At 38.3% G+C, this 25,256-nt stretch overlaps 2 protein-coding genes across 3 annotated transcripts in view; one reads left to right on the forward strand and one right to left on the reverse strand.

Annotated features, from left to right (window-relative positions):
- The window catches only part of LOC139763100 (histone deacetylase 8-like), a 48,072-nt gene extending 24,987 nt beyond the window's left edge, over nucleotides 1–23,085 (reverse strand). The window contains exons 1-2 of one of the 2 annotated variants that reach the window (XM_071688739.1): nucleotides 20,085–23,085; nucleotides 3,847–3,967 (exon numbers count right to left, since the gene is read on the reverse strand). The gene's annotated coding sequence lies outside the window, so the exon portion shown is untranslated. The remainder of the gene's footprint in view (nucleotides 1–3,846; nucleotides 3,968–20,084) is intronic. The other variant, XM_071688743.1, reaches the window with a different exon arrangement.
- Nucleotides 1–23,413, forward strand: LOC139763098 (uncharacterized). Its single transcript, XM_071688736.1, has 7 exons — nucleotides 1–249; nucleotides 3,503–3,689; nucleotides 4,336–4,946; nucleotides 14,111–14,242; nucleotides 17,876–18,095; nucleotides 18,475–18,613; nucleotides 23,101–23,413. Exons 1-7 carry the CDS (start codon nucleotides 7–9, stop codon nucleotides 23,369–23,371), a joined length of 1,803 nt encoding a protein of 600 aa, XP_071544837.1. The 5' UTR covers nucleotides 1–6; the 3' UTR covers nucleotides 23,372–23,413.
- The last annotated feature ends 1,843 nt before the right edge of the window (nucleotides 23,414–25,256 follow it).

The raw sequence follows: 25,256 nt of genomic DNA on the forward strand, positions 1-25,256 counted from the left end.
CCCGTCATGAAGAGGCAGCGGGGACACAGCAGCGGTGATGACGTGGCGGAGGGCAGGGAGAGTAAGAAGTGTGTGATGCGACGCGCGGGAGGCGGCCATGGTGAACAAAGGAGTGGCGTCGTAACGGTCATCAGGGCGGCGGCCGCGTTCAAACCCAGGACTCCCTCCGACCCTGACGCTTCCTCGGCTGCCGCCGCCGCCGCCACCACCTCCCTCAGCCACCTCAGGTCGTTGGCGCCCAAAGTTCTCGTGAGTAAGACCGGGATTTACGGGTTTTCTGGCGTATTTAGCGAGTGGGAGATGGTAATTATAAAATTGGCGCCATGTTGTCGGCGCCAATCTTGAATGAATGGGGAATTTCCATGTCTATGGGGTCTTGTGTCCGCCACCTTGGGCGAAGAGGAGAGACGCCAGCCTCCTGGTGCGTGTTAAATGGCGTAGGGCGTCAGCCATGTAAAAGAAAATTCGCTAAAATGCGGTAGGTGTGATGTTAAATGGCGGCTGGGAGAGTAATACCTGAAGGACTGGAATTTCTGACCACGGCTAGGGACTGGGTGCAGATGAGTTGAACCCCTGGTTGATGTGACTACCCCAGTCTGTCTTGTGTTTGGTTACGTGGTGTGGTTATATATATATATATATATATATATATATATATATATATATATATAATATATACACACCAACCTTAAAGACTCGTCTACTTTGAAAAGTTGAACTTTATGAACGTGTAATACAGCACAGGTCGTGGACCACACCAGCATAACCAATTTCTTTCCTGCTTGTGTAGCTGACTATTGACTACATTTTCCCGGGTCCTTGTTTATGTTAATTGCGACCATGGATGTAGGGGGAAAGATGAAGTTTAAGGGCACCACAGACGTAACTCGGAAGAAAACCATGTCAATGGTAGAATTATTTGAATGATGGGGAACTTGTTAATATCTCTGCCTTATAATGGGCAGGAGATAATCTAGGTTTGGTCCACAGGCTGCTTTGGGGTCTGAACATTTGGCTGACCTCGCCTCTCGTGTTACTGAACAGGAATAGATCTAGGGTTGGATGGTGGCTATGGAATGACTGGGATAGCCTTTTTATTGTACTCTAATATTGGGAATTCTTGGCATTTTTTTTTTTTTTGGAGGTAAGAAAGATTGGCACATGCACATTAATTCCATGTATGATAGAATATCTCATGTATTATGCATGTGTTTGGTGATTAATAACCTCTGTATGAGTGCATCTGTTTTTCACTTCTATAGATCTAGCAAGTTAAGAGAGCTCTTGTTTTAACAGTACGTACATGATCAAAATACAAGATTACAGTAAATGTGAAATACGTGTATTACTGTAGGAGATCAATCTGATTAACGAAATTGACATTAAATGGTTGGTTTTGCACATACTTTAATATATTTTGATCAATAACTCGACCTTCAATTTAAGGGAAATTCAATTTTCTTTCTCCCCAATATGTTTGGGTCTTGGCCCTTTCAATATTTTCATAGGGGAAAATGTAAAAAAATTTGTTGGGTTCATAGATGTTGGTGTTGTGTTCATTTTAAGGAATTTTAAGTTATGTGATATGGTGATATATTCTTTTAGTTGTTCCACAATTAATTTAGTTTTCACCTTACAAGAAGTATTGGAAATTGAAAGATGTTAGAAAAAAAAATTGTTCCTCTAATGGATTTTTTTATCTCCCTGTCTGCAAGAGATGCTTTTCTTATTGTAAAGTGCTTCAGTCTACTTTGGTAAATGTCATTAAGTGTAACTCCTCAGGGAATCCTTCGAACAGAATGCCAAATTTCTTGTAGCCGATATTTACTTTGCTGTGCATGTTATTTGTAATGTGAATTTTAGTGGTGGTAATTTTAGTTGGAGGTTTGATGTGTTGGCTTCTAGTAAATTGTTTTTGTAGTAGGGAAAATTTGGGTAAGGTAGCCAATCCAAGCCTGATTTATGTTTGAGTACATTGACAATAATAAACTAGATGTAGTGCTTCTCACAGGGAAGTGAGAAAAAATATTTTCAGTTCAAAAACCCTTTTTAAAGCTGATGCATGTGGAGCTCAACATTGACAGAAAACTTTACTGAAAACAATTTTGTTAATGTCTTATCCCCATATAGAGACTTGACAAAACCAATCAGTGCCTATGAATGTGTAGAAATCAACAAAACTAATGAATGCAAAAAATAAAGAAATATAGCTTCAAAATCATCATATTTTCATATCAGCGTAACACTTTCAACCCAACCAAAACAAAAACTTTTATTACAATGTAGTGAAGCAGATGAAACTGACCTGATCATCTAAATCCACCTCCTAGTTTTCATGTAAAGTGTACTAAAACCAAAGCGTACCATCCACAACCAGTCCCCACAGACCATTACATGGTTTCCCCCAATTGCTTCATGTGACTTGTTCATATTTTCCTTGTATAAAAAACGTGAACATAAGAAAATCTGGACAGATGTATATTCACACTTTAGTCTACATTAATTGAAAACTGCCAGTAAAGATAGGCAGAAGCCTAAAGCACTTGTTAGCTAAAATATGGTTTGGGCTATAAATGAGTTGACTGAATGTGACAATCTTGTTCCATTAATTTGCACATCTGTATATTCATAGAGAGATTTTGATTTGTGCAAGTTGAAGTTCTTGTTTGTAATGGTGAAATCATTCCCAGAATACCAGTATGGCTAAGTACTACAAAATATCAGTCTTGTATTAACCCTGAAACTGCTAGAATTGATGTATAGTTCATTGACATTGTCACTTGATTCTGTCAATTATCCATAAAGTCACTAGCAGTCCCATCATAGCTGGAAAAAAAATATTACATCCCAGACATCCAGAAAATTTGCTCATTCCATTAATATAGGAAGGGCATCCCCTTAGCATTTCTCTTTTATTTCATTTCTAACATGTAGCATATACATTAGCCTTGTTGGTGCTATTTTTAGCATGAACATTTGAAAATGTCTGCCTTTGTATTTAAATGTCACTACAAGTTTGTGGATCACCTGAATCTCCCAACAATCCAATGTTTATTTAGAATGTGTTAGGGAGTAAATTTTTGTGTGGTCTATTTAATGCTAACCCATTGGGAATATCAATAGATATTTCCATATTTTATTTTGTTTTAGAACTTGTTTATTGTTCTTTTTACACAATATATTTGATTTGTATTTGATGATAAATAGGGTTACATGTTAACCTTAGCCACAGCCTTATATGAAGTTCATTAAGACTAGCAAGTTTCAGCATAACATGTCATAGAATCGTGGATCTTTTAATTAACTGTTTAAGTTTACGCCAAACCTGCAGATGTGCCGAAGGTTCATCATTTACCAAATAGCTGGACGTCAGCTGAGAGGGTACTACAATTTTAGGCTAACTCATTTTGACCAGTCATTTATCAGTTGTCATTATTGCTGTAGGTAATTTGTATATCCAGAAGTATCAGACAACTGTCTACATAACTGTATATTTTTCCAGACATCGAGTGCCTCTGTCAGTGAACTCATTGATTATGCTTCAAAAAAGTTCCTGTCTTCACCATCACACAGCTGCTGGGATGTCGAGTGTGAAATGGTTGTCACAATATTGTACATGGCAGTCACTTTCCAGAGGGATTTCACTACGTTGGCAGTTAAAGGGATTGTTGCAGAATTTTTTGAACGGTGTAAGTGTAAGCTGAAGGATTTACTTAAAAGTAGTTGTCTATAGTAATGTGGTTTGTTAATTGAGTTAGTATTCTGTATAGTATTAAAGTAAATATGAGGGGGTCAGTAGTGAATTGTATATTGATTTTACTTGAAATTAATTAGTAGTGTACTTACATAGGACATGGCCTTTGTATTGATGCAGATACTTGTTTGGTCCTCTCATCCTTCATTTAAACTAGAGCAATCAGTCATCTTGTTCATTCTGTTGATAGCAGAATGTTTTATGGGGTTCACCCTGAAAATGCAAAATAGTTTGTAGATTATGAAGAAAAGCTTCACCCATAATGCTGCCCTCCTTGCATTTTTAATTTTATCTTTTCTGTCAAAAACTATATCATTGCCGGCTTGGACTATCACGGGTTAGTGTTTTTGCATTTTCCAGTGATAAATTTATTTCCATCAAATGTTACTTTATTGCCCAGAAGAGCTGCAGACTGCTACTTTGTCCTGTATTTATTGATATAGAATTAACGATGATTATGTTAGTAGCTATACAATTGATTCGGCAGCAGGTTATTTTTTAGTAAAGTTCTACACAATGTTAGCAGTTAATTCCAGAGGTAATAATTATAACCTACTTACATTTAATTTTGTACTTTACAGGGCTTGAAGATGCAAAAGGATTGGAATTTCAAGATTTAGTTAAGTTATTAAAGAAGGAATGGATGTGCACTGCATCGTCAACTTTATTTCTGTTATATGCCAATCTTGTCCCTGATGACTGTGATATTTCTGTACTGAAAGACAGTCTGTCATGGAGTAACTGTTGGCTTCCTGAGGAGATTCCACCATCATGGTTATTGAATGCCACAGCTAGCACAGATTTATCAGCGTTCAGTTATTTACTTTTAGTCTCTGCGATAATGCGCAAAGGAGATCATCTACATGTTGACTGTGAGGACACTTATGTTGGATCAACAATTAAGTTCCTTTCTGGTGTTAACCTTTACAAGAAAGGAGAATTTGAAGGAAGCATAAAATGTTTGCAAACCATATCAAGTGAGAAGTGTGGGGCAGATGTGCAGGGGTGGATATTATGGCTCACTGGACTTATACTGTTCAAAGTAGGAAAGCCTCATACAGCCTTACTGAAACTTCAAGCTGCTGTTGATAAATGCGAGAGATGCATCCCTGCAATCTTCAATATATCTCGGATTTTCTTCTCAATGGACCTTGGAAGTGCTGAACTTGAAACTTTATCTCTCTTAATAGTAGTAAGTATAATACAGGTATTTCTAAGAATACAAAAAGATAGTTTTACTGGTAAGTTAGCATTATATGTTACTCTTGAATTAGACCAGCAAATGATTAGTTCTACATCCAGTACTTTGGGGAAAAAATACAGGGTTGACTGGATGGGTGTGTCTCTGGTGCATGTAGTTTTGAAATCATGACTAGAGATTTCACACTCATTCAGTTTGCATCTGTTATATACATCAGAAATAACTCCAAAGGTAAGTATTATGATGGATTGTAGTAATACTGAAATTGTTTATGTATAGTAATTTTCATGAAATTCGTTTCATTACAGCATAAGACCGTAATGTAAGTTAGGGAATGCTTTAATCCAGTAATTTACCTCTGATTGGTTCAGTTATGTGGATGCAACCTAAAGGTAATAAATAATTTCCGAGGTAGGAACTACCACTGTGGTAGGGTTGAGATGCCTCCCATCACAGTGATAGTACCTTACTGGGAGGTTTGGCTGTTCATCTGTTATTGTCATCAGTGCTGTAGGTATGAAGCTGTGTAATTTAATTTTAATAAAATCATGCATAAATTTGTTGAGTTTTATCTAGCCTTGTTTTTGTTCGTTGTACAGGATATGGGAATGAGTATTTTGTGGGGGAATTCATGCAAGCAAAAGATTTTTTTTTTTTGCATGTCCATAATCCTGCATTGGTGAAGTAGCACCAGAAACAGTTGGAGAAACTGCCTCATTTGCATAAAACTATTTGCTCTCAAAACCAGAACCTTGTAACCACAACCAGATCACATAGGACTAATGTGGTTTTCTTAGATTGCTTCATATGCTCTGGTTCAGTACATCGTACCCTGTAAGCCCTAATTTGCTCCCACCCTTGCACACCATATACCATCCTGATTAAGGCCTAAGCACTGAAAGCATTTTTGAACTCTATCCTTCCATCACCAACTTGGTTTCCTCCTTTTCCTTGTTCCTTCCACTTTTATGTGTACCCTCATGGTCATTCTTTCTGCTCATTCTGTACTGATATTGCTAAATATATTTTTGTTCTATCTTTTAATCACAGTATAGATTATATGACAATATGGCTTTTCGTTGCCATCTTAAACAAAGCATAACATTCACTTGGGGAAATCCTTAATTATAATTCGTGACCCACATAACTATTCTTTTTGTGGATACCTTGTTAACTGGCATTATTAGCATGCACCTATGGCCCATCATCACTTCTTGATGGTACCTTGCTCATGTGGGAAATGGTGAGCATATATAAGGAAATGTCAAACTTCATTCACATTTCTGTTTTTTTAACGAGTGTTGCTGAGGACTGGCCCCCCAAAGCCACTAGAGCAATGTTACCAGCAAATGCAACATGATGCATCTGCCTTGCCTCTTCCTCTGCATTGTAGACCTGTCCCCTCATGCTAGCACCTCAGCACCAACAATTAGGTCTAAGACCTAGATAAAAAGTATTTGTAACCATTCAAGTGCCACATTTACATTACATCCATAACCTATGCTGTGGGCCTCTTGTCCTCTTCTACTTTGATGTACCTTATTCTCTGGGATAAAGCTGAATTTCATTATATTCATTTACCACACATATATACCCCATTCACAAGGCCTGTCCATACATCAGTCATTAAATGCCATACATATAAGGAGCAAAGTGGAAGTTTTTCTCAAAATAAAGGGGTGACGTAATAAAAACAACAATGGTAGGAGATCACTAAGAAGGTGGAAGGATTTAGAGGTGCTTTGAGGTATTTGGGTATGAACATCAGGAGGGTGGAATGTGTGCATGGAATATCATGAATGTGACACTTGGTGTAAGGTTAGGAAAGACTACTTGCTGTCAGTTGGCTGTACCATGGTAAATGAGGTGAAGGTAAATTATGGAATAGTTTGCAGGGATAGGCTGAAGATAGTACTCCCTAGTTTTGTTGCATTGTAAAAAAAGAAAAAAAAAATATAATTTTTTTTTTCAGACACGACAGCCTTGCCGAAGGTGATAAAACTTGTGTAGTTATTAGCACGCAGTCTGTGCTTGACTGGATAGGGGACTGCTGCATTATACATGACTGAGGAAGAATATACATGAAAATATATGAATAGATATAAAGACTATAGACAGAGTTGTGCAGAGGAGGGTGGATGTGCTGGAAATGAGATGTTTGAGGACAATGTGTGAGAGGTGATTTGATCGAGTAAGTAATAATAGGGTAAGAGAGATGTGTGGTAATAAAAAATGTGGTTGAGAGCAGAAGAGGGTGTTTTGATATGGTTTGGTCACATGGAGAGAACGAGAGGAAAGATTGACCAAGAGGATATATGTCAGATGGAGGGAACGAGAAGTGGGAGACAAAGAATGGAGTGAAAAAGATTTTGAGTGATTGGGGCCTGAACATGCAGGAGGGTGAAAGGTGTGCAAGGAATAGGGTGAATTGGAACGATGTGGTATACCGGGGTCGATGTGCTGTCAATGGATTGAACCAGGGCATGTGAAGCGTCTGGGGTAAACCATGGAAAGTTCTGTGGGGCCTAGATGTGGAAAGGGAGCTGTAGTTTCGGTGCATTATACATGACAGCTAGAGACTGAGTGTGAACGAATGTGGCCTTTGTTTTTTCCTAGAGCTACCTCGTGCACACGCAGGGGAAGGGGGTTGTTATTTCATGTGTGGTGGGGTGGCAATGGGAAAGAATAAGGGCAGACTATGAATTATGTATATGTGTATATATGTCTGTGTGTATATATATATATAAATATATATGTTGAGATGTATAGGTATGTATATTTGTGTGTGTGGACGTGTATGTACATGTGTAAGTGGGTTGGTTGGGCCATTCTTTCGTCTGTTTCCTTGTGCTACCTCGCTAATGCGGGAGACAGCGACAAAGTAAAATAATAATAGACTGAATAAACTACATGTATGGTATAAGACTTTTTCCTTGTCTGCTCCTGGCACACGCCTCACTAACATAGGAAGCAGCAAATGTATGAATGATATATATATTTATACGTGTGTGTATCATTACACGAACTAGGATATGACTGTAAGTGAATGAGACCATTCTTCATTTGTTACAGGTGCAAAGGCAGGAAACTGCAAACAAGCTTAGAAAAAATATGTATATTGCACAAGGTTATTTACCAGACTGCATGCCTACAGTTGCATCACACGTGAAAAGTCGCCTTCAGTGAGGCTGTATCATCATCTGCTGATGAAAGGGAGTACAACCTTACAAAATAAATGCTATTGGAAGTAGTGGAGACTTGAAAAAAATACTGGGGTAATTATGAAAACCTTTCTAGTACATATGAAAATTTCAGTTTTACACACATTTTCTTGGTTGCAATCATAAATATGGGCCATTTCTTGAAAAACTTCAAACCCAAGGTTAGCTACGGTTTGAGGAAAATACCCAGAACAAAAATTGCAAAAATATCACTTAAGGATGGCAAACAAAACTTTCATCCCTCCATTTGTAATACCATGGAGTAACAGGCAACAAACCATGTCAAATGATTCCTGCCATACATAAATTATCTTCTGAGCAAGTAACAATGTTCCATAAATATGCATGAAAGCCATATTTTAAAGAAGTATTCAGTTATTTTTGGAAAAAATATAAATGCATTACACTGCAAGTGACCAGTATCACAGAATACAAGCTCATCAAGGAACTTAAAACCACAAAGGGGTCAATATTTCCATGCTACCAGAAGTAATGCAGCTTTGGTCTTGGAAAGGTCCTAAGGTAATTATGAATAAGGATGGAAACAAAATATGGCTTAAAGTGCTTTGTTATGATTACAGTGGTGACAATGAATTCTATGACCACTTTTCCTTGAGGTTTTACTTGCATATATATATTTTCTTTCAAACTATTCGCCATTTCCCGCGTTAGCAAGGTAGCGTTAAGAACAGAGGACTGGACCTTTGAGGGAATATCCTCACCTGGCCCCCTTCTCTGTTCCTGCTTTTGGAAAATTAAAAAAAAAATGAGAGGGGAGGATTTCCAGCCCCCCACTCCCTCCCCTTTAAGTTGCCTTCTACGACACGCAGGTAATACGTGGGAAGTAATCTTACTCCCCTATCCCCACATCCAGGCCCCACAGAACTTTCCATGGTTTACCCCAGACGCTTCACATGCCTTGGTTCAATCCATTGACAGCACGTCGACCCCGGTATACCACATCGTTCCAATTCACTCTATTCCTTGCACGCCTTTCACCCTCCTGCATGTTCAGGCCCCGATCACTCAAAATCTTTTTCACTCCATCTTTCCACCTCCAATTTGGTCTCCCACTTCTCATTCCCTACACCTCTGACACATATATCCTCTTGGTCAATCTTTCCTCACTCATTGATTGAGAGGGTGAAGGCATGTACAGAGCATCAGAATGTGACCAAACCATTTCAATACACCCTCTTCTGCTCTCTCAACCACACTCTTTATTACCACACATCTTTTACCCTTTCATTACTTACTCGATCAAAAAGAATATTACCCATGTATCCAATGCGTGTCGGAGAAGGCAACCAAAATGGACAGGTGGCTGGATGTCCTACCTGTATTCCAAAAGCAGGAACAGAGCAAGGAGCCAAATGAGGAATGGTGAGCATGTATGGAAAAAAATACAGAATCCTTTCATCCCCTCAGCCTCCTCTATCATGCTCCCTTGAGTTTTGAGTTAAGTCCTGATGGTCCTTCATTTCTCTCCATGTGTTTTCAGTCATTTCGGCACACCCTTCTAGGCTCTTCTCAATACTCCACTTCCTACCAAACCTCTGTCTTACAAGTTATTCCTGCCACAATCAACCACACACATTGCCCTCATGTTATCCAACACATTCCCACTCATCCTTTTGTGCACAAGGCTCAAGACATCCATAGACAAAACACTTTTTGGATTCCTGTGCCTGTACACAGTAATCCTTCCCCTAACAGAAATTGCTCACATTCAGTGCCCCCAGTGCCATACTCTCCTCTTCCAAATTTTGACTCAATTTAATCTCCATGGCTATATCTTGTACATTTACCCTTCATTAGTTAAAGCACTCCACTTTCTTTAGGCTCTTCCCAGTCAAATGTAAAAAAGTTCAATCCATCATGTTTCACCTACAGCATCTCATTACCATACTTTATTTCACATATGCCCAGCTTCATTTAATGCACACACTCAGAATCTATCATCAGCATCTAGAGTCTACCAAACAGCTGTCATCTGCAATTAGCATACACACCACCTAATGCTTGCTCCAAGATCCTTCCCTTTACGTCCCTCACTCCTGTAGCCATAAGCTGATCTGAGCCATAATTACATATCCTAGATACAGAATCACCTTCACTATGAATTACTTGCCCTCCTCTCTTACCACTCACACACCTTAATAAACTGATGAAAACTCCTTGCATCATTTAGCAACTCTCAGTTTACTGAGGCTTTACTCCGAATAGCACCTTTCATAAGGCCTCTCTGGCAGCTCTATAGAACACCTTGAGATCCATAAATGTAACAAGCAATCACTCTATGTATTACTCACTAATTCTTTAAATGAAACAGCTGTTCTACATGTCCTTTACCTCTTAATGTTCTGAGCATGTCACACCCTCCTGTAAACCTTATCAGGTACACTCAACAAATTTATGTCTGTAAGCTGAGCATTCACATTTGTACCCTTTGCTATTATGCAAGAGGTACTATACATGTAGTATGCCAGTACTCATGCTCCTCACCTTAAGACATAAAAACAATGAATAGCCTGAATAACTAATCACCAGTACTATCATCCCCTTTCTTGATTTATGTAATGTACCTGCAGAAGCTGGTGACTGAGTTTGGTAGTGTGTGAAAGAAGAAAGTTAAGAGTAAATGTGAATAAGAGCAAGGTTATTACGTACAGTAGGGTTGAGGGTCAAGTCAATTGGGAGGTAAGTTTGAATGGAGAAAACCTGGAGGAAGTAAAGTGTTTTAGATATCTGGGAGTGGATCTGGCAGCGGATGGAACCATGGAAGCGGAAGTGAATCATAGGGTGAGGGAGGGGGCGAAAATCCTGTGAGCCTTGAAGAATGTGTGGAAGTCGAGAACATTATCTCCGAAAGCAAAAATGGCTATGTTTGAAGGAATAGTGGTTCCAACAATGTTGTATGGTTGCGAGGCGTGGGCTATGGATAGAGTTGTGCGGAGGAGGGTGGATGTGCTGGAAATGAGATGTTTGAGGACAATGTGTGGTGTGAGGTGGTTTGATCGAGTAAGTAATGTAAGGGTAAGAGAGATGTGTGGAAATAAAAAGAGCGTGGCTGAGAGAGCAGAAGAGGGTGTTTTAAAATTGTTAGGGCACATGGAGAGAATGAGTGAGGAAAGATTGACCAAGAGGATATATGAGTCGAAGGTGGAGGGAACGAGGAGAAGTGGGAGACCAAACTGGAGGTGGAAAGATGGAGTGAAAAAGATTTTGAGTGATCGGGGCCTGAACATGCAGGAGGGTGAAAGGCAGGCAAGGAATAGAGTGAATTGGATCGATGTGGTATACCAGGGTTGACGTGCTGTCAGTGGATTGAATCAGGGCATGTGAAGCATCTAGGGTAAACCATGGAAAGCTGTGTGGGGCCTGGATGTGGAAAGGGAGCTGTGGTTTCGGGCATTATTGCATGACCGCTAGAGACTGAGTGTGAACAAATGAGGCCTTTGTTGTCTTTTCCTAGCGCTACCCCGCACACATGAGGGGGGAGGGGGATGGTATTCCATGTGTGGCGAGGTGGCGATGGGAATGAATAAAGGCAGACAGTGTGAAATGTGTGCATGGGTATATATGTATGTGTCTCTGTGTGTATATATATGTGTACATTGAGATGTATAGGTATGTATATTTGCGTGTGTGGACGTGTGTGTATATACATGTGTATGGGGGTGGGTTGGGCCATTTTTTTCGTCTGTTTCCTTGCGCTACCTCGCAAACGCAGGAGACAGCGACAAAGCAAAATAATAATAATAATAATAACCTGCAGTCCCCTCCAACTCCATTTCTTTACTGTACTTCATTTTCCATCTTTCTTAGCCTCATTTCCTTTCACCAGTTACGAAGACTTTGTCACTACAAACTACTTGTCCCAGAAACGCTAATGATCATCCAACATAATCAACAGTCCCTGAAAATACTTATCTTTTTCACCTCTTGTCATTTAGCAATTACCCTTACTGTTGCTCCCATTAATTTTTCCTCATCATTTACCTCCTTTCAAAACAATAATTATAGTGTAGTTGGACATTTTTCTTTAAACTTAATTACACATAATTTCACTTTTGTGAAATTGTCAGGTACAGATTAATAATGGTCTTATTTACATACATGCTTTCTAGTTGTGATGTATAATTTACCAGAGCTAGCCACTACCATTCACAGTTGTCACAGCCACACTGTGTGTTTTTATCTTGACTGCTTCATGTGCCCTGGTTCAGCTCATTATCAATGGCACTTCCTAGAAATCACACTGGTCATGTTCTCTTTAAGATATGCTTCTCTCCTTCCACAATGTTCAGTTCCCAGTTCCCAAAGTACTTGGTTTAATCACATGTCCATGACTCCAATTCCTTAACCTCTTCCATTCTTTGCATTCAAAGCCCAATATTTGCAATCATATCACAATGTTAGGATGGCTGCACCCTCAAACACACCTACTTTACGGTAACAGACAAGGACCTATCCTTCCATACACTTCATATTACGCCCAGGACCATAACTCCTCTTTCACCATATGATGTACTTTACCTCCATGGTCCTCTACCCTTCCATGTCCATTACTAGGTATTTAATGCACTCCACGACTTATAGGTCCTCCCCACCTGAACTTGCACTCCAACCATCCTGTGTTACCTCTTATGCTGCACTTCCTTACCTTTGGGTGACATATACTTTCACCTTTATTCTTTTACGTGCACGGAAACTGTCACAAGCACCTAGAATGTATCCCTACAGTCTGTCACAAGATCTCTTGTCATTTGCAAACATTAACTGATTCAACTCCCATCTCCCTTCCCAAATAAGATGGCAGACCTTTTTCTTCCTGCAAGACCCTGGCATGTACCTGTCACCAACCTGTCCATAATCATACTGAACACCCACATTAATGTAATCTCTCACCCTCCTTCCTCCTTCTTCAAACATTCTGTACTTTTGCCATAAAAGTCTGCATTTATCATCTTCCCATTTACTTCAAGTGTTTATTGCACCTTCCATAAGGCATCTGGTCAAATTATGCTTTTCCCAGATCCATAAATGCCATTCACACCATTCTTTTAAAACATTCTTGTACAACACTTGTCAACATACCCTTTAGGTCTCCTAAAACCACAATGTTCTTCTCTGGTCAGATGATAAGTACAAGCAAGTTTCAGTGAAAGTATGACAAAATTTTGGAAGGAAATAAACTGTGGGTGGAGGAAAAATCAGGATGTAATAGGGTATGTGAAGAAGAGGACTTCCAAATGTTTTAGATGATAAGGAGGTAGACTTGATGTGTTTTGGGTGACTTTGTGAAGTGAATGTGTCATGACAAATGGAATGGTGAAAAGAGAGGAAGTACTGAAAATCTTGTTCAAGATGAAATTTGAAAAAGGAGCAGGAGTGGGTGGTGCTGCAGTTGGGGCTAAGAAGTGGGATGGGAGTATTGCTGATTGGTTAGTCAGGCTGTTTGACATTTGTTATGGTACAAATGAGATGCCCGATGACTGGAAGAATATATAAGTATGCTTGTATAAAGGAAAGGGTAATGGAGGAATGTTTTACTGTGAATCTGGCAAAGTACTTATTCTTCAGCAGCATTGCTGACTTACAGAATGCCTTTCCAGTAGGAGCTGTTGAAAGCAACTCAATAGATACGATTAAATAAATGCCTTAACTGACTTGGTGGCTTTTCTCTTTCTGATCTCTCCAATCATAACCAGCCTTAACTTAGCAAAAGCCGATGGTCTGTTGCTGTTTAAAATCAATTGTATTTGTACATTTTCACAGTAAAACTTCCTATGATAGTGATTCAAGGATTGCACAATCAGATTTACTATGGATGAATGTCTTGAAGTCTTCAATTTTGTATATATTTATTTATACTTGAAAATTCACTGTATACATTGTACAAAAACTTGAAATTAGTGTGTCATCCCTCAGAGCCTGGAAGAAAAAGATCCTTATTCTCCAGTGAATCTTCAATCTTCAATTTTGGCTCTTCACCACCATTCACCAGATGACCTTCAATGCCGTGTTCTCTACTTGTTGGCCAGCAGGTGTCTCCAAATGAAGGTAAATTCAGGATAGAATTACAATGTTACCAATGATTTATTATGGCAAACCAATGGTGAAGCTTACTTTGAAATGCAGATGAGATGGGATATCTTGAACACGAAAAATATGGAAGATAGGGACTGATATAGGAAACGGTAAGGGACACAGCATTTGGATGTAGGAAGCAGAAAGTATACAGAATGATCACTTCATTATGATTAAAGAATAAACAGGCCCAGGGTAAACTTAAATGGAAGGTGGAAGGGAAAACTGAGCAAGTAAAATACTGTACGTGATGGTAAACTGATTAGTTTACAGACTTGCACATTCACCATGCTGTTTATCAGGAAAGGATCAGTAATTCTTAGTAAAACAGATAGTGACAGCAGAGATGTTTGTAATAACATGATGGATGTTAACAATTAACTATGTGTAAATGAAGATGTGTTATGGTAAAAGCTTTTAAAATATATTGTAAGACATAAACAGATTAATGATTAATGCCCAGGATTTCCACTTCTTATACATACAAAGAATTAATGTGGATGGCATCACATCCACCTGGCTACAAATCTCTAGCCATATGGACCAGGTGCCACTATGTTACCGTGGTTAGTGTTCATAACTACTAATCCATTGGCCCAGTTTTAATCCCCAGTCTGAGCAGATGGCACACAGGTCAACCAGCTGTACTTCCTCTAGCTGGTAGATGAGGTACAAATTTTGGTTGGGATAAAGCACCACAGCTGTTTAGTAAGGTTATCCCACAGCTTGCAGCTTTCATGGAGTTTCTCTGGGGATGTCCATGGCTGGGGACATGGCCTGCAGTGACAAGCCCGTAAGTCTACCAAGGGTTGGTTATTGGTACATTATACGGACCAGGTTACCCATCTGCACTCAGATTAACTTATCAGTAGAGTAGGTATGAAGAGTATTTGAACCCCCAACCTTGAGCTTGTCAATCTTGCATTGTACTGTCCATCATTTACCCTATCAGACATATATGTAACCACAGATATAGATTCCTATTTGGAACTACTGATGAGAGACATAGTCTGAATATGATTTTTCCTGAGTATGGGCCAGATAGCCACTTAAACTTTCTTTCTTATTAATTTTCACATAAAACCTTGAGCTTGCGAATAGACTGAAAGCACTTTATCCACCTCTCCACTGCACACCTTTTGCAAATATTCATGTGAAACCTGTATGTGACTGGACAGGTGGTCTGACTGCAGCTGCCATGAAAAGGACAGTTCCTAAAGCTTAGGAAAATGCAAAGCAATAAAGGAACTCACATAAGAATGTATGTGATGGTAGGGGTAGTACTGCCCTTCAAGGAAGAAGAGTTTGAATAAAGAAGTTTTGCACCCATACATCAAAAGTGTAATAAGCAATCATCATGCAAGCACATTCACCAGCTCTGTTACTGCAACTCCATTTTCTTCCTTTACAAGGTTCTACTCTTAACCTTGAGTTTCTATCTACTATTCTCACTGATGATCACTTTCAAATAACCAAACTCATTAACAAAATATATTTATCAAAATGATAATGCAATGGCCACATCTGTTCCCTTCAGATAAAAGAAACATGTGAAATGTCCTCATGTCTTCTATACCAATTTGACACACCTTTGCCTGTAATTCTACTTTATTAATAACCAGGTTTAATATAATACCATCCCAATATCAAGCTGAATAAGACTGTACTCTTTTCATCTCTTGTCACAATCAGTCTCCTACACATATCCTGAACTCCACTGCATTCTAGAGTTACCTTTGTGCACCTATTAACCTCCCTGAATAAATGTTTGCTATGCTTCAAATTTAAGATCTTAATTTACATGTAAGAGCTTAATTTACATTCATTTTATTCTAGCTATTTCACCCATTTCTCTAACAGCCTTTGTTGATGCAACTTTTAGATGGTTCGTAACCACCTCAACCTCACACTAATCTTTCATCAGCTTGATTCAACAGAGCATTTATCTTCTCTTGGAAGTTGTAGATTTTCATTCTTTAACCTCTCCACTCGTCTTTGATATTTTATCCAGATTTCTGGCACTAAATTGTAGAAATGAGAAGTTTAATCCCAACATACAATCATAACATAAGCCCCACCTGACCCTTTCATTGATATCACATCATATATGCTACACTCTGATGTCTCAAATCAAGCAATCTCAGGGCTAAGTAATAAGTGGATTTTGGAATTATCCTCACTTTGGATATCTAGCATTCCCAGGGGACCTGATAATAGATCAAATAAATTATAATAACTTGTGGAGTTTTCTTTTCCCAGCATATAAGCTCAAACAGTATTACAACCCTTACTAGACCAGACTTGGATAAGAAAAAAAACCTTAGTATCCTTTACAAACAATTCATCAGCTCCACCTGAAACTATGCCTCACCTGTCTGGTAATCCATCCTATCAAATATAACCAATGTGAAAACACTTAGAACAATCATCGAATGCCTTTCAAACACAAGCACTCAGCACCTTTGCTATGAAACGATGATTCTCCTGATAAAGTCTCAATGTGCTCAGCACTCAGTTCTTTGCAAAAGCACAAGATTCCTCTCTTTCAAATCACTTCACATCAAAACAACCCCCAAATAGGAATAAAAAAAATATCCCTTGTCTTACTTCAGAAACAACAAGCACTCCTTCCCCAGCAAATGCAGTAATGAGAAAACATGCAAAACAAAATGGACCTGAAAAGTGATAAACAGCCTTTCTGCCATCCCAACCTTAAGCACTGCAAAATTGCACTTTCCAGACTTGTATGAATCACTTTTTCCTGTCTGCCCTCTGGACACCATCCATTGCTCCATCAGTTCAACATATCATAAGACCCTTTATGCCCTTGATGAAGTTACTACAATGAACATTTGGTGCTCAGTTGCTCTGCACTCGCCCCATACAGACACACACACCACCACACTTTATGACATGTTATCCCACTTGGTGGACATGGCTGGCTTCCTAAGTACTTCAGGAACCCCACAAAATATAGAAGGTACTCCTAAGGCAAAAAGGTAAGGTGGGTACAAGAAAGTGACTGAGCAAGATTGCAGATTAGCTAATAAGGGCTGCCAAAAAATATCATCTTGGCCCATTTTGACCTGCCAGTAGACACTGATCACCAACTTTAGTGTTGTTACAATGTAACTTAAACGTTGTTACAATGTATCTTTAACCAAAGTTTTGTATGGCAGCTATGTGTCGGAAGACCCCAGTCATTTTACTTTTTAGCATGACTTCACCTAAATTACTGGGGATGGAGGAATAAGATGCACTTCAACACGAAGCTTCATATGTTTTTTTTAAAGAATAACAAAAAGCATAAACATTTTCAGTTACTGAAAAATGAAGTAATTGTGTTAATGCTTCAAAAATGTAACCAAGAACACCCTTACTGATTCAACTGCTATTTCCAAAACTGTAGCAATATCATACGTAAAATGTTCCTCATCAACCCTTGTCAGATTTTAATAAATATGCTCTCATCATTGGCAAAATACCTTTCCTTCAGTACTACATCAGTGTAGACGTCTTTCCTTTCTTGAAGCTGTAAAGGACTGCAGAATAGAAAAGGCCTCTATTAGACTATTTCTTAATACTAGCATGATTGTACATTTACAGATGTATGCAGAGGCTGTGAGGAACTTCACCCTCCTGCTGGAGAAGTTAGAGAACCTGCATCAAACAGCTACCTCTTGCTCGAGGTCTATATTTAGGCCTGAGGATGATATACCAGAGTTGCCATCTTTTGTGTGTATACAAGTTCTTGCTGCTGTGGCACACATGGGTCTGGATGAAAGTGAAAATATTGCAAAACTTTTTTCCCAGTTTGGACAGGAAGGTAAACATGCAGTAATTTTCTGTCCTTATTGCATGCACCACATTCCACATGCTAAGAAGGGCAGTTCTTTTCGATCAGAATTTAATTCATCCCACTTGATATTAATCAGTATCTAAATTCTTTATTTTTTTTTGGTGGTGGTGGAGGCTCCATTCATGGACAATAATCACATAATTCAATCTTCAAACTTTTATGTATATACACCATAAAACTTGCCATCTTATAAGTGCTACACTTATTTTTTTCTCTTGTGCTACTATTTCATATGTACACGTGTGTCAGTTATCTGAGTGATCTGGTGGTCTTACTAGTGCTGTTGCAAATAACATTTCTGAAATCAGAATTCAAGCAAAGTATTGCATTTTATTTTTTCTAACAGATCTAGGAAGTGCCAGTTTTTACAGAAGCTCCTGTGAAAGAAGAATATTGTGCATCACAGCAGCTGTAGGGACCCTGCTTAAAGTGGAGGCTTTAGCTAAAATAGGAAATGTTACGGAAGCTCTCCAGGATTGCATCAGGTCAGTAAATCATGTTTTATATTTTCCTAAGGCAACAAAGAGCGTTGGCTACTGCGGTTGAATATCCTCTTCAGCATTTTTTCATCTACCTAGAAGTGGCAACATAGAAAGAAGCTACGGGAGGATTTTTCCATGAACATTCATTTGTTAGTTCCTGATGCTACCTTGCTAAGTTGGAAGCAGCATACAGGTATGAAAAAAAAAGATTTACTGGTGTTAGGGACTAGGGACGTGAACACTGATGAAAGCAACTGGCATGCAATAGATAAGAAAAAATGATCAGTATCTATGTATAATGGGATGACATACTGCCATTGGAATGAACCAGGGGATATAAAGTGCAATGGAATGAATTGGATTAGATTAATACAGTGTATGATGACAAGATGCCACCGAACTGAATCAGGGAATGTAAATTGATCAAGTTAAAACACAATTTTAGCCTAGTCTGCACAGATTGGCCCTAGTAAGTACTAACAAAATATTTTATTTATACTGCATAATATCCACAAGAAAACAGTTTAGTTTAGATGCAATAAACAATACTTTTGAGCTACCTTGCAGAAAAGCTGTTGTAAGTGGTGTTACTTAAATTAGAAGTGCCTTCAGCAAATGCTGATTGCAAATTACACAGCTCATAATTATTGTGAGTATCTCCACTTTACGCCCTTTGTTCACTGATTCCCAAATGAAATAAAACTATGCATTCAGACAAGTGCCAATGTAGTTTTCAGCTGTCCTCGCAATCATTATTTCCAAAATGTTCTTATGCATAATGCAAAAACATCCGTAAAATTACTACTGGACACCATAAGTGGCACCAATCGATTCCTTATAAATTTGACTGTTGATACAGATTTAATTTGCTTCACAGTTTCCCTTTACTTCAAAGCCCAGCCCACTTCATGAGGCCTTAAAATTGTGGTAATAGGAGGTGCTACACTGACTATAATCACACTCATTGTCAACTGTATAGAGGAATTGACGTTACCGCATTTGTCAAATTCTGTATATGCTCATATTCTTTTTTGATACATTACCTATAAACGTTCCATTCCACAGGAGAAAAATGAAAGGAAATTCTCCCGGCTTCTGGGGCACATTGCCAAGCTTACTAACCAATTACAACCCCCAGTGTTCCAGTTTGTGGTGCACATTTCCCAGTCTACCATCTAGTGACAACCACTCTTCACATAATTTTTACAGCTCTTGGGGTCCATTTCCATGTTTCCGTAATTCTCCCACACCTTTCTAATTTTTTTTTCCAACCCATCCCACTACTTTCCACACTGTATACAATAGAATTTTAAATAGAGTGAGCCATGTCACAGAGCTACAACTATGTAAATTAAATACTCACCAGGTCCACGGGTTGTACTTGACAACATGGGCCATTTGCACCACAGTATCCATTTATTTTTTTCGTAAAAAGAAATAAAGGAATAAAGCTGCTGGTTGTAATGTGACTCACCAGAGTTTAGGGTTTAGCATCATCACCATCAGGGTAGTTCTGTAGGGCAATACACGCTGGTTTTCCTCCCTGGAAGTTTCACATGGCCAAAGTGGGCTTCCTCTCCCCCACACCACGTGGTACGCCCTCATTGTATCTGTCAAACGCACATTGTTTCCCAGTTTGTTTCAAATTTCCCTTTTTTGTTTGTAAACTAGCCCTTTTTTTTTCCTTTGTGGTTTGGGCATTATGGGAGGCGTAAACACACTCACATGTATGGAAAAAAAAAATAGTCAATCTCACTAGAGCGAAGTTGAACGGTGTGTCACCCACAAGGTTAAGATGTCAACTGAGGTTGGGTGGTGGTAGGTAACCAGGGCCTGGGTCAACAGGTCAGCAGGTCATGTGTGGTATAGTTAGCCAATGGTTGACTCATAATATTTCTTATGGTTATATTCAAGTAAAATATTGATTTGTTACTAAATATGTCGTGAATTCCGTCTCAGTGGCATAGGCGGTGGTGATGTGTCCAGAAAACTTTAAAATGCTTTAGTGTGTGTTTAGTTTGAAATAGATAATTAATTTTTACATATCAATATTCACAAAATTACAATATAATTATTCGGATTATATATATAGAAGGTTAGAGCAACTAAAATCAAATGCAAGAAGACGTGAAGATGTATAGGGATGGTTGATGAATAAAGGGAACTGAATGAGAATAAATTAATCATGAACATCATACATTAGTTTAAAATGCAGCATGATAGAGATAGGGCTTCCCTGCCCCTAGAGGATAAACACACATTAAATTGGTAAAAAATAGAGATGAATGAATGCAGGATGTGTACGTAAATTGATCATTCCCGTTGACTAATACCAATATAATAATAACCTTTTGCTTTCAGCCTCACTTTGGGGGATAGACAGAATATTTTATATATTATTTTATGTCTTTAACCGTAAAGTTAGGTACAAATATTTTAATTACTTTTTCCCTTAAAACAATTCTACTGCGTCGTACATCTTGCATCGTTTTATTAATGATGTACAATCCGCCACATTTACAGTTAATGATCATTATATTACGAAAGGTTAATCAGCTAACCTCATTAAATTCAAGTTGAAGGGGGATACTTTAAAGTGATGGTGGGGGTGTGGTGGTGTGAGGTTGAGGCGACTTGTAATGTGGTGGAAACCTAACCCAAATCTAGGTCGGCCTTCTTGACCTGTTATCCTTGTGTAAATATCTTCCTTATCTTTATTTCGTTGAGTATTTGTTAATTAGTTAGTATAACTGTTTACCACAAACGTGGATGAATCGATAGTACTGATATGGAGAGAAGGCGGGGGCAGTGTTGGAGTTCCCGCCATCACCACCATCTCCCTCGCTCCAACAGTTAAGGACCCCTCATACCCGCAGTTGGATTCTAAAACATAATATTAAATGTGTCTGTCTCTTCCTTTCACCTATATTTAGTATATTTAAGGTACATCCTGTTCGTTCTTCACCACACGATATGACGAAGAGATGGGGGGAGAATCTCCAACAAAAAGGCGGATGCTCTCCCTCACCAAGAAAGATGATTAAGTATACCACTAAGAGATGAGATTAAGTTTACCATTAAGAGATGACATTAATTATACCTAATTTACATAGGTATGCGGACATACGAACCACCTCCATATGGTATTTTTTCATTGAGAAATCGCCTTTATCATCAGTGCGTCCTTATTAAATGTATTATTTAACGCATAATTGCATCACCGCTCGCTAACATAAACTCTTAAGACAACCATAACATTTGTCTTTCAGTTTTCTTCATGGGGTTGGATGAGTGGTTTTATGTAATAAACTATTAATGTACTGAAATTGTTTATCAAAGTAAAAAAAAAAAAACGCAATAATGTTTCCAGATATGTCGTCTCTATAATTTTTCTCGTTTTTACAATGGAATGGAAAGTTAATATGTATATTACATTACTATATTCCAACATAAGAATCTATATTGTATAGCTACCATATATATGGAGAAGGAACGCAAAATGACACGTTCACAACATCGCTCGCATTAACTAACAGGCTTTGTCTCACAATGCCTTTGTATAATCGCACTACACAAGCATTCTACTTGTCCTCAGGCACCTCCCCCTTGAGCGATTCAATTGCAGGCAACTTCTCCAACAACCATACTTCATATTATGTTAGGCTTTCACCACCTCTTCTCATTAAACCCTTTGCTATTAATCTCTTTCTCTGTGTCCCATACACCCCATCTCGTGTCACCGTCATCTTAACACATTCAGCAGTCTTCAAAATATTCACTCCGTTTCTTGAACTATTCTTTGCCAGGTTCTACTTTCACATTTGTTCCACTCATAATTGCCACCATTGTTTGCCTCACACTACTCAGAAGACATTTTTGTACCCTCCCGAGTTTTGCCAACACTCTTCAACACCCTCTCTCATTTGCCCTCTTTTTCAGCCCCTGCACTGTAACTCCTGCCATTTCTCTTGTACATTGTACAGATATTCTTTCTTTGCAAATATTTCACGTACCTCTTTTTTTCTGTTTCACTAACAACTTAACCTCCTCATCCCCCCACCCACTACCTTTATGAAGTACATGGTAATGTCAAGTAAATGGGGACGGGATCTTTGTTTGAAGAATTATGAAAAGGAACAGTGTGACCTTCAGTATAAAAAAAAAACTTCAAAACAGCATACCCTTTCAAAATGTAAGCCATGTGTGAAGTGTTGCCAGGGAATGGAAGAGACACTTCTAGGATTCAGGGTGAAGTGAGTTATTAAAAGAGTGCTTATCATGTTCACAGGTGGGTTGAGAATGATAATAGTGAAGTGTATAAGAGACATAAAGGTGATAGATCAGCATAGCTTTTATTATTAAAGATTATTCCATCTATCTGTGTATCTGTATCTCTGATGCCCATTCCCTTTTGGGGTGGCTATGACAAAAGAGTCTCCACTTATTGAAGAATATTATTTCAGTACAGTCATATTTTCTTAATTTAACAGGTTGGAACATGAAACATCATGGGTGAGAGGTACTATCAGCAATGAGTGGGATACAACTCTATTACTCTTCAAAACCTTGCTGTATAGGACTTTAAGTGATCTGCATGGCTTGAAAAAGAATAAGCAAAATCAGCAACATTACAAACGCCTGTCAGCTCAGTGCTCAAACCTGTTGACAAATGAGAATATTTTCCCAACTTGGACCAATTTGTCGCTATCGAAGAAGCTTGTGATGGATAATATCTATTTTTATATGAAAGAAAAGATATAGTTCAGATTATGCTATTGTTATCACAATAAAACTTCTGGTAAAGAATGGTTTTATTTGTAGATAGGAATTACCTAATACGTATTTTATAAAACCATATGCAATGAACAAACCATTTTAAATGTTTCAAGCACAGTGTTTAATGAAATGTAATGGCTACTCAATTTACATATTTCAAATTCTTCCATACCTAGATATTACATTTCCCATGTTTTCAAAAGAGTAATACATGCACAATCATCCTTAAATACTTTGGTCATAGTGTATCTCTGTCCACCAGTATGTCACTCATTCACACTTCTTGTACCTCCCTAGTATTGTTTTATCTAAAACACTTCACCACATGCAACAAGTTCTTCTTCAGTTCATTATATCATTAAGAAAAATATCTTTTTCAAATTACCTTGAAGTATTTAGTGGTCTTGCTTTATCCATATTTCCACTGCTGATCAAACATTACCACATCCATGAGATAAACCTTCAAGTGCAAAATGAGAAGGATCAGTTTTCTTGCTGTTGTGGTTTACACGCTCAACTTAAAAATCTGTAATACAAGAAAATATTTTTTTCTTCACCAAACTATCATCTGCTATACATTTAACATGGACACATAGCCTTAACACTTTAATTTACATGCCATTCAAGGATTTCTCTACACTACATCCCTTTCTCATTTCTTTATTCGACATTTCATAAGCAATCCCCCATTCATTTTAAACCATACTCATGCATACACTAGTGTAACCGAATTACAAAAGCTCTTAACTGCACTCAAAGTCTTTCATGCACATCATTCAAAGTTAGAACTTCTCAAGAGATTTCATTCACTTCATCATGCGCCTTTTTTAAATCCTTAAATGTTGCATACACCTTTTTCTCTAGCAACTGTTATATCAATATTCTAAGTGTAATCTCTCTTAACCATTAAAAACCAAGGGGTTCATTTATCCTTTCAGCATGTTTACTCACCATCCTATTACACAAGTATGCTAAGGAGCCTTATGCTTCTAATTCTTGCAGTCAATTCTATTCCCTTTATATAGTGGAACAATTACTGCTTTCATCTAGTCATGATCTGTATGACTTTTCCATACCACAAAGCCATTCCTTTCTTTCCTTGACTTTGATCTTAATATATCTAAGGACATATCTTTGACAATTTTCTCTAAGATTTTGTATCTGCAATCCTTGCTTGCTGATGACCAGCCACCTGTCAATGTTTAAATGCATATACAGTTGCATCCCGCCTTTCAGGGGTGTTTTTCTGTAACCCTCTATTTTTCTAATCAAGTTACATGTCGCATGGTCATAGCTAATTTGTTAAAATGTTACGTGTCCAGCATGCTCTTATGCCACTATTCTTTACAGGCACCTTTTATAGTATTCTTCAGGGTTAACCAAACCCAATAATGTCCCTATTTCCTATAGTATTTGGTAAAAGCATAGACAAATAATCATCACCGTCCCAACTGTGGAAAAAATTATCTCCACCCCTCCCAGCTTCATGAATTTTAGCAAATTCTTAAGTAAAACAAAATCATGGGAAATTTATAAAACTGTAGCCTTTTAAACCAAATGGCATTACATTTAAATCTTCATGTACAAATGCCAATTAAAGCTCATACATACCTAGCAAGTGACCCACTGCATCATCTTCCACTTTCATTTCCATTTGTTCTGCATGGAGCCTGAGTCTTCTAATATTGTTTCAAAAATGTCTTCTCATGATATCCTGGTACATCCAAACATGACAGTTGATTGTTACCATCATCTAAACCTCACAAAATCTTGTTTCTTTACTCTTAGCATTGCAGGGGCAGTGATTGACATCCTCCCACCATGGTTTTCTCCTTGATAAGTGAGCCTTCTGGATATTTATGCAGGCTAG

This window comes from Panulirus ornatus, chromosome 46 (assembly GCF_036320965.1).
Source record: "Panulirus ornatus isolate Po-2019 chromosome 46, ASM3632096v1, whole genome shotgun sequence".
Taxonomy (NCBI): domain Eukaryota; kingdom Metazoa; phylum Arthropoda; class Malacostraca; order Decapoda; family Palinuridae; genus Panulirus; species Panulirus ornatus.

Excerpts from the sequence above, each read along its gene's own strand:
- LOC139763098 (XM_071688736.1), top strand. The coding sequence starts at position 7 with ATGAAGAGGCAGCGGGGACACAGCAGCGGTGATGACGTGGCGGAGGGC. Across the intron at positions 14,243-17,875 it reads GCAGGTGTCTCCAAATGAAG|ATGTATGCAGAGGCTGTGAG; the intron begins GTAAATTCAGGA and ends GTACATTTACAG. Across the intron at positions 18,096-18,474 it reads TTCCCAGTTTGGACAGGAAG|ATCTAGGAAGTGCCAGTTTT; the intron begins GTAAACATGCAG and ends TTTTTCTAACAG.